Genomic DNA, 9,588 nt, shown 5'->3' with positions numbered 1-9,588 from the left:
GAAATCGGACTTGCCTGTCCAAAGTTTACGATGCACTATGTAGCTTGTCGTACAATTTTAAAATGTAGTAGTAATTTCCACATCCTGAATCATGATAAAGTAGTGCTGTTCATCCCCTGTCTGCTGCTAACGGAATACCTTCAAATCATGACGTTTAGCATCATTAACAACGTAATTTTCGTAACCTACACAATTATTATGTTTCAATTTATGGAATTATTGTGTGGTAGAGAGCTTAATCGTCCAATAGAAAACTTCGTTGTTTTTATGTATAATTTAGTGTTGAATTATGAACTTTAACATTTCTTTTTTATACATGAAATAACAACATTTCGTGGTTTTCAAAAGATTCATTCACCAAATATGAAATGTTTAGTGTGAAACACGGCTAAATCGCCAAAACAAATTCAGGTGCAGAAAGACAGCTCATAGGAAATTGTATATAAACACCTTCCTATTGTTTAAAAATGTTGGCGTTCAGAGAACACTCCGATCCAAATACGTTACATTTCATGCCGATGTCTCTAAAAATAGGTAACACGACTTCTTTGTTTATGTATTCTTTTATTATCATTATCATTATCTATTATCTATTATTCTTATAATTTATTATTATTTCATCAGGAAACCATCGTTATATGACCTTGTTCAGCTTACTATGCTGCCTGATATTATATACCATCGTTACCATGACTGTGAATTCTGATATTGGTGTAGTGCCTACCTATAAATCCAATCCAGTTGTGTTTGTCTACCGTACGGAGCCACCTTTACATGAAGGTAATAAATGAATACAGTAAATGGTGTTTTTTTCGGTAGCCCAGTTTTCGAGGTTTTACCAACACTTTGATGAAAGAGGGATTTATTTGTTGCAAAAGTTATCATTTCTTTTAATTTGCATTTTCCATTGTAGAAATAATGAAAATTCGCTGTAAACAGTAAACATATACATTTTAAACAAACAGTTGCAGGAGCAGGTAGAGGGAGTTGAAAAGGCTGAATTATAAACTTGATTTATCAAAAATATCAAATAAGATATTGATTTTTTTTTCTATTCAACACTGTCATCGATTCTTCGAATGATATATCATACTTTTACTGAAGACCATAAGAAGACAAAGAAGTTAGTTGTACGTTTCAGTAAATTTAGAGTTAGATACAGAAGAGTGAAACAATTAATTATACGACTGTTTCGTCCTTCCATTCCTTGGCATTGATGCTACAGGCCTAAATTTTACTACCAAGAAGGCGACTGAGGAAAGCCATAATTGACCGCAATAAATGTCAAAAACAGAAATGGGGAGGTGCAATGTCACAATAATTAAATTTTCATGCATATGTTAATTTTGGCAGAAAATTGTTTAGATAGTCGCGCAATGCCACTGTCATATTTTATTTCTCATTTTAAGATTTATTACATCGATTTCCTCATGGAACAGCTTCATCAATTCACAAGTTTCCTAATTGCAACAGCAATGATTATGAATCCAGCCACTGATAATTTTGTTTTTAAGAATGCATTTAAGAAAACATTAAATAAGAATGGAGAAAGAAGATCGGTGTGATTCTTTTCTTTCATTTTATTTTTCAGATACTTACACGATCGCTAAACAAATGGAAAAAGAAGTTAGAATACTTTGTTGGGTCCTAACATGTCCGAAAAACTTAGAATCGAAAGCAAGACATGTGAAGAACACGTGGGCAAAACGTTGTAATAAAGTAATTTACATCAGTTCCAAAGAGAACTCGACATTTCCCACTGTTGGGGTCAATGTGTCAGAAGGACGTGAACATCTCACAACCAAAACAATGAGAGCTTTCAGATATGTATACGAAAATCATTTAAACGATGCTGACTGGTTTTTAAAAGCAGACGATGATACATTTGTTGTTGTAGAAAATTTAAGATATCTTCTTTCAAAATATTCCCCTAAAGATCCGATATTTCTAGGACAGCGTTTTCAACGTCACGTAAAGCAAGGCTATTACAGTGGAGGCGCTGGTTATGTGTTAAGCAAAGAGTCCTTGTCCAGATTCGTCAGGGATGGATTGAACACCGGTAAATGTAACGAGACTGGCGAATGGGAGGATGTAGATGTAGGTGCATGTATGGAAGCCCTCGGTATAAAACTACGTAATAGCACCGATTCTAAGGGACGGTCACGCTTTCACTGTTTTGCACCAGAAATCCACTTAATGGGACGATATCCAAACGGACACAGAGGATGGGAGCCTGATGTTAGAAATGTATGTATCTATAGCGAGTTTATTTCACAACCAAATGAAAATGTTTTAAACAATTATCAACAACTTTTTTTTATAATTGTAATAAAATTTTAAAAGCTGAATATACTAGTCGGCTGTTTTATCTATAAAAACGAATGATGTAAATTAACTATCAATCACAAATATTACTGTATCTATTATTTATGAACCAAGTTAATCAAACTGAAATGAAATGCTGATATCAATTTTGATATATTTTTTTCATACTCTGTTTTTATGTATTCCCATATCACATTTCAAGTTTATTCAGACATGTTATGCGCACAATAGGTATAATTATCTGTGTCTAATTTGAAAATGGATTAGAATGAATTACGGATATGCTGATATATTTTAATGTTGTTTATTTTCAGGGTACGGATACCATTAGCGAATATGCTATCACCTTCCATCACGTACGTCCAGACAATATGTATGTGTACGAGTTTTTACTATATCATATTCGACCGTTCGGAATACATTTCAAATACATTACAGAATAATACAACAATGACTTTATGAAGAAATGGAACAAGTGTTCACCAGAAACTATTAATATTCATTTGACTACAGCAATTTCAATAGAAACATTCTCAACAACAGCAACTATGTTGAAAGAGAGGTAGATTCGAGTTTTTACCCCTAAAAATCTTTTTGGACATACATCAAATGAAGCAGAGAACAGCGAAACCGTTCAACTATTTTGCCAAATGCTTTTAGCATTCCATTTTACAGTGCAATGTTTTATTTATTAACTTTCATAGCTTCGAGAAAAGATTTTTTTTATACTTTATGCAGCTTATGGTTATGTATTCGTAAAGAAGGTAATATATATCTGTAGATTGTCTACAAAATCTATGTGAAGCATAAAAATTTATTATATTACATCTATAGAAATGTATATCTTTGTTTGTGAAACTTTTGTGAAATTCGTTTATCTTATGAAATGATTTTTTATATCAAATGACGTAAATTTATTACAAATATATTTGTGAAAGATTTTTTTTTTTTTTTTTTTTTTTGTGAATTCGAGTTTTAGTCTTAAACGAGATAAAAAAAATCCGTGTTATTTTTTTATGCTACAATGCTATGGGGACTCTGTGATGCAACTTTGTAAACCATTTTTACTCTCGTGTCGCTATCAAACAAGTTTAGGAAAGTTAACCGTCGCTAAATCAGATATAAGTCGGAAGCAGCTATTGATGTATACACTGTAGCATAGCTTGATCTGTTTTGTAGAAAATAATCGCGGCGAATTAGCGAAATGCGAAAATAACATTCCAAAAATGTTCGTTTATATTGTTTTGATGTTTATAAGACACTAGAGAATTTCACTTGTACACTTTGTGCGACTAAATGTGTGCCCATTAATAATTATTTCTGTGGATTACTAACACTGATAACATGGTATTAATTGAATTAAAACGTGTTAAAATTACGTTTCAAAGCAAAACTAGTCGAAAGTGTTACATGGTTGTCGATGTGTATATATACATTGTGATCAAACGAGGTTTTTTACCGGTTGACGTTCTTCAGTTTGCATTTAAATTTATTGATATCTACATCATTCAGTTTATAATCCTGGCTACCGAAGAATTTTTGTCCCCAGGGAAAACACTAAAAAAAAATTCATTGTTCAGTCATAAGAAAAGTATTGTCAGAGTTGGGACCTTGGAGATCTCACTGTCATTCGGAGTACGTAAAGATATGTACCATACTTCCATACATAGAGGGTCAGTTTCAAGCATACATGACCTTGTGATTTTATATTATGTTAAGTTTATAACCAACTTTATTTTCTTAAGACCAGAAAATAGTGGACATAGTCTACAAGTTATTAATTATGAAAACTATGACCTATAGTAATTTTCTTGTTGTTTTTTCTTTGCAGTGAGATACGATATAATTTTAAATTGGATATGAATCATCTAGCCAACGGAAAATTAATACGAACTAAATAAAAAACAAAACATCAAATGATATTTCGTAATTTTTAGTACTATTTGGGGAAGTATTTCTACTGGGTTTTCGTTATCGTTTAGTTATGTGGGTGGTTGAGTGAAGTGTTTACCCAACCCCTTCTCGCCTCATTCTTCAAAATGGGCAGTGTTTGCCTTGCCAGTTAAGTGATGTTTGGCCTGGTGCACAACATTGCCGAACCCTGGATTCATCGCGGTAGTAAAATCGATGTGTTGTGTTCAAGATTACCAAGGCAGCAATGTTTAACGTAACTTAACACCACGTACTCGTGTGTCAGTCTATTGAAAATGTTCCACCTTAACAAGCATTTTCCTACAGGTGTCTGATCAAAGTGTTGTTCGAGTAACACAGGTAATTAAGAAATCCTGTTCTAGTTCCAGTTCTATTGACATAACCCTGTATGTTTGAATGACAATTTATTTCACGGCTTATTACAAACGAACAATACAATAGCTTAATGTTACTTTTATCATATATTATCATAGCAATATAAAAAATTACTTTCCTAGGGGTAGAGAATTATGGGCACAAAATGGTGAAACAGTGAAATAAACTGGTTACTCCTTCAATGGGCCTCTTTTTGTCAATGTGGCATTGCGCAATATCACTTTTAATATAGATTTTTTTAATTGCTTTAAAAGTATACAAGAAATAACATTGAAATTAATTATATTTGCCAATGCTTAAATCTAAATACTTCAAAGGATCAGGGAATTTTCTAGCACTGATTATTTACGCTTTATGGAACGAATCTATGGAGTGAAACAGGAGAAATCCTTATATTCTAAAAAAAATGAAACCAGCGTTTAGCGACCAAAACTGAAAATAGCGAGATAATATCCACGTGTCAACATATAATTCGACCCTGCGATCAACAATGCACGATTTTGCAAATCTTCAGCAGCCAGGTCCACCCTTCCTGAGACATTTCGACTCATAGCCTGTAATATCCTTTTTGTGGCCTGATCACTGCCTGGCTGTGGATGGATTTCATCTCCAAATCCAATCGTCTCTTCAGAAATGTGTGGACGATTTAGCTGCGTTCTTCAACAGACTTTCCACAGCGACTTTCATATCTCTCTTAATCCCAAGCGCCGAGAACATTCCCCACATGTATTCTGCTGGAAATCCTCGGCATCCATCTCCATTTAGAATAATCGCACCTTACCTGTTGCTTTTACTTTTTCTTCGAGTCTATGTTTTGCTTCCTTCTTCTAGAACGCCTCGTAATAGCGTATGTTTGTAAGGCCGATGTCAGGGAGACACAGATTTCTGATCAGATCCAACCCCATTTCCTTACTCCACCGAACAATTCAGGATTCTTGTCTAGTGAGTTGCTGCTGACAGTCCTATACTTCTCTTGAACATGTGAAGATGATGAACGGTTCTCAACCAAATAATTTCTATTTCTCTTTTTGTTATTTCTGTGTCTAAGGTGTCAACACTGACTTTGTCGTGTCTCTAACTGTATTGTCCCTGAGTGAGAGCGGCGGCCTTGCAAGCAGAAAGGATGTGACTGGGGTTCCTGGTCTGCCATAAAAATGTCCATCTTGAATGTTAGGTTGTAGATGACAGCAGATGATTCAACATGGACCGAGATGACAGATATCGGGAAAGTTCAAACTTCTGTTTGTAGTTTCACACCTTGCCCATGCTTCCCGAGTCCTCGTGTCCACCTGTTTTGCCTTCCTGATCTCTTCCACCACTTTGCTGATGTCATCTTGAACCATCTTTCTGGTTCTAGCGATATGCATTGCCTCCTATCGCTGTATCTGTACCGTTCCTAAATCCCTGTAGTCATTTAAACATTGTATCCACAATGTCCTTGTATATCAGTTCTGTTTGATTGACTGCCATACGATCCGTCTCCATCCAAGCATTCCTGGTCTTCTCATTCTTGAGAGTCCTTCTGTCATCACATTGAACACCTCCACGTGTAAAATAAATGGGGATCTGAAGCTTGACTGATGTGATTTAAAGGTTTGTGTAACACTGAGGCACTCCTAGCCAACTACATAGTGACTTGGTGATGGTCCACTCCAGAGCTTCCATCGTTGTGGTTACCTCATATACCACGAAGACAGTAACAAAAGAAACCTTCCGGCATATTACCGAGCATAGAAACTCATAGCACTTCTTATCTCAACAGACAATGATATATTTCCAAATGAGATCAAAAGGAGAAGAAAAAATGCAACAAGCTTTAGAAAGTCGCAGCTCTCGAACCATTATCCCGTCGCTTGTCAAAATCAAATCTTGATAGAAAGCTCCAGTTCACTTAGTTTTTTCAGCTTGTCATCGTCGCAAGTTTTCCTTAAAAGGGGACTATCATCGCAGACAACCACCCTAAATCCCTGTCAGGGGTCTTGAGGACGGAATCACCGCGATCATGATTTAATTTACAAACCATCGGTATTTAAAAATGATAACAAATTGATCTGTTTTTATTTCTTTTTCTCAAAGAATATCCATTTCGGTCACCTTTTGATAATGTGTTTACACAACAGACTAACCCAAACACGAACTGAGATTATAGTTATCATTTTATTGAAGCATTCACTACGACTGACACTACATTTTGATTGACAATGGAAGACAATTAGGCATAGTGACTACTACTACAACAGTTAAAATACAACTAACATGTATCTACTTCATACTACAGCCAATGGAAAATGACTTCTACGAAAAATTTTTTTCTTTAAAATAACTTGTATTATCGCTAACCTATTTTAACGTCCTCCTTGTAACTAGCTTTTCGGAAAATCATTCACACAATCACCCTTTTAACATTAAACAAGTTTTTTTAAACATATTTACTTATGCTTAATTGAAATGCAGCAGAAATTTTATACGAACATTGTTTGTTGAGAAAGCCTATCGTTATTGTATAAGGGGTCCTTTAATACTTTGAGTGACACATGTTCAAAAAGATTCATGTCTGAAAAATGTGAAATGGACCTTTCATTATGTTAGTGTTGGAAGCCAGTGAACAGCTGAGGCCAACAATCAGGATGCTGATAGATGTTTTTCTTGATTTATTTTAATCAGTTAAGACTGTTGCTGTACAAGTTACGACAAAAAGCTCCTATATATTCATTAAGTCTTCCCTTGTTTAGGAAGAAGACAAAACGTGAAAAGAAATATGATCGTTGGATGCATTATTTTGTCAAGATACGTGTTTTGTTGTGCTTATTATAGTGCATTTGAATAATACCACATTATCAATTTCTAACAAATTAATGCATTAATAATCAAGAAATCAATGCAATACAGAAATTGCTATAAGCACAATCATAATTTAGTGCAATAACCTGTGCACAAAACATCACCAAAATAAGGTTACTACTAACACGTGTAATTTTACTGTATTAAATATCCCATTGATATATATATCTTCCATAGCAACACATCCATTTAAATTACACAATAATCATAAATTCTTTACATAGTTTTAACAATTAATATTTTATTGACACAAAAGACATCTTAAACACAAATATAAAGAAACTTTTCAGAAAAACATGGCAACTAGAGAATTATATTGGAAAGTTCTAGTACATGATAGATTTTTCATATATGCAACGATTAGGTGTCATAAACTCACCCTGTCCTCCTAAGATGACATAGCTATATTATCATATATCATCCCAAATACCGATGAAAAAAAATCTACTTGAGTAAAAGTACCGTCGTTTATTACATATTCAATTCATAACAAAGTGAATGTAAAGTTGTAAGAAAAATAATGTAAAAATGAAATACGCACTACACTGTGAGGCTGTAAAATTAAGAATGGAATATCATTAAAATTCCTTTCATCAGTAAAACATAAAGTGTTGACATACAGAAATGAATTGTTTCTATGTATTGTCATAAAGGTGAAGACGGGAAGTAGTTTCAATGTTAAATTCTATGCTATTAAACATCTTAATTTGATAAAAAGCTCAGTTTTGAAATGTTATGGACAAAATAAACAATTTCTAAACAAGATGTTCATTTATTTATCTATTATTGCTTTATGTCCTATTAAGTCATTTAAGGACATACCGGGTTTTGATGGTGGAGGAAATACAGAGTTTCAGAGAAAAACCACTAACCTGTGGCCAGAACCTTGCGACTGCCTCACTAACCTGTGGCCAGAACCTTGCGACTGCCTCACTAACCTGTGGCCAGAACCTTTCGACTGCCTCAATAACCTGTGGCCAGAACCTTTCGACTGCCTCACTAACCTGTGGCCAGAACCTTGCGACTGCCTCACTAACCTCTGACCAAGAGATGGGAGGCTAATGATAAAGACAATCAGACACCTGAACTACTCAGCCATGACGATCAGACACCTGAACTACTCAGCCATGACGATCAGACACCTGAACTACTCAGCCATGACGATCAGACACCTGAACTACTCAGCCATGACGATCAGACACCTGAACTACTCAGCCATTCTGTCACCTAGAAAATAACTTCTAACACTTAAGTAATAATCACACTGACGTACAAAGAACTAGTCTAAAAGAAGGCTTGTATAACACGTATACCCTGAATGTACCTGATCAAAGCAGAACTAAACAAAGTTAAACAAAACATTACAATATATGAAAAAAAATTTAAGGAACTTTTTTCTCATTTTTTTGACCACCTTAAGTCCAATGTCTCCTAATAGAATAACTGACTACTAAAAGTGTGACATACGGATGAATTGATGGATGAATGGATGGATGGACGGACAGACAGGATGAATGCTACCTGCTCCTGGCAATTTGATGGTATAACAAACATAAAATAAAATAAGCTTAAGAAATGTTGAAATTTAATTTGGAAATATTTATTTACATCAGAACTTCCATTTGACTTGTGCACATGTGTAATAGTGAGGATGCGTTTATAGTCTTATGAACAGCAATGTCAGTCATTATTGTGCATTGAATTCCGTTATCTAATACGTCCGTTGATGACTTTGACCATATTTCACAGCTCTTGATAAATATTATTACACTAAATTACATTGTAAAATGATAATCAGAAATATCGCCAAATATCCACCATGTTACTTTTGGATTTGCAGACACATTCATTGTGTATGAAAGAACTTTATTTATTTTACAACAATTGTGAAACAAGTTTACCAACTTCTATTAATCACTCTTGTTGGCCCAAATGGAAGCACACGAGGGGGTCTTACTGTGGGAGGAAACCGGAGTACCCGGGGGAAAATCACATGGTTGGGCAGGTGACCCTGTACGTTTTCACGTTTGGACAATCATTTGTGGCCGATGTTCAGACAATGTCCCTGAGCCAATTATAGCAGTTTAAGAAGAAACATTGCAATAAATTCTGGAA

General features: G+C 34.6%; 1 protein-coding gene across 1 annotated transcript; it reads left to right on the top strand.

The window, feature by feature from the left end:
• Window positions 1-689: 689 nt before the first annotated feature.
• LOC132560002 (glycoprotein-N-acetylgalactosamine 3-beta-galactosyltransferase 1-like) lies at window positions 690-2,768 on the top strand. Its single transcript, XM_060225008.1, has 3 exons — window positions 690-780; window positions 1,592-2,247; window positions 2,640-2,768. The coding sequence occupies exons 1-3, from the start codon at window positions 690-692 to the stop codon at window positions 2,766-2,768; spliced, it is 876 nt and encodes a 291-aa protein (XP_060080991.1).
• The last annotated feature ends 6,820 nt before the right edge of the window (window positions 2,769-9,588 follow it).

The sequence above is a fragment of the Ylistrum balloti genome, unplaced genomic scaffold, assembly GCF_031769215.1.
Source record: "Ylistrum balloti isolate Yb309-2 unplaced genomic scaffold, AGI_CSIRO_Ybal_v1 Utg369558, whole genome shotgun sequence".
Taxonomy (NCBI): domain Eukaryota; kingdom Metazoa; phylum Mollusca; class Bivalvia; order Pectinida; family Pectinidae; genus Ylistrum; species Ylistrum balloti.
Note: the sequence above shows the minus strand (reverse complement) of the source record. Positions and strands in the feature narration are given on the sequence as shown.

Bases quoted from the DNA above. Each gene is read 5' to 3' on its own strand.
- LOC132560002 (XM_060225008.1), top strand. From the start codon at position 690: ATGACTGTGAATTCTGATATTGGTGTAGTGCCTACCTATAAATCCAAT. The intron at 781-1,591 runs GTAATAAATGAA...TTTATTTTTCAG, and splicing joins GGAGCCACCTTTACATGAAG to ATACTTACACGATCGCTAAA. The intron at 2,248-2,639 runs GTATGTATCTAT...GTTTATTTTCAG, and splicing joins GGGAGCCTGATGTTAGAAAT to GGTACGGATACCATTAGCGA.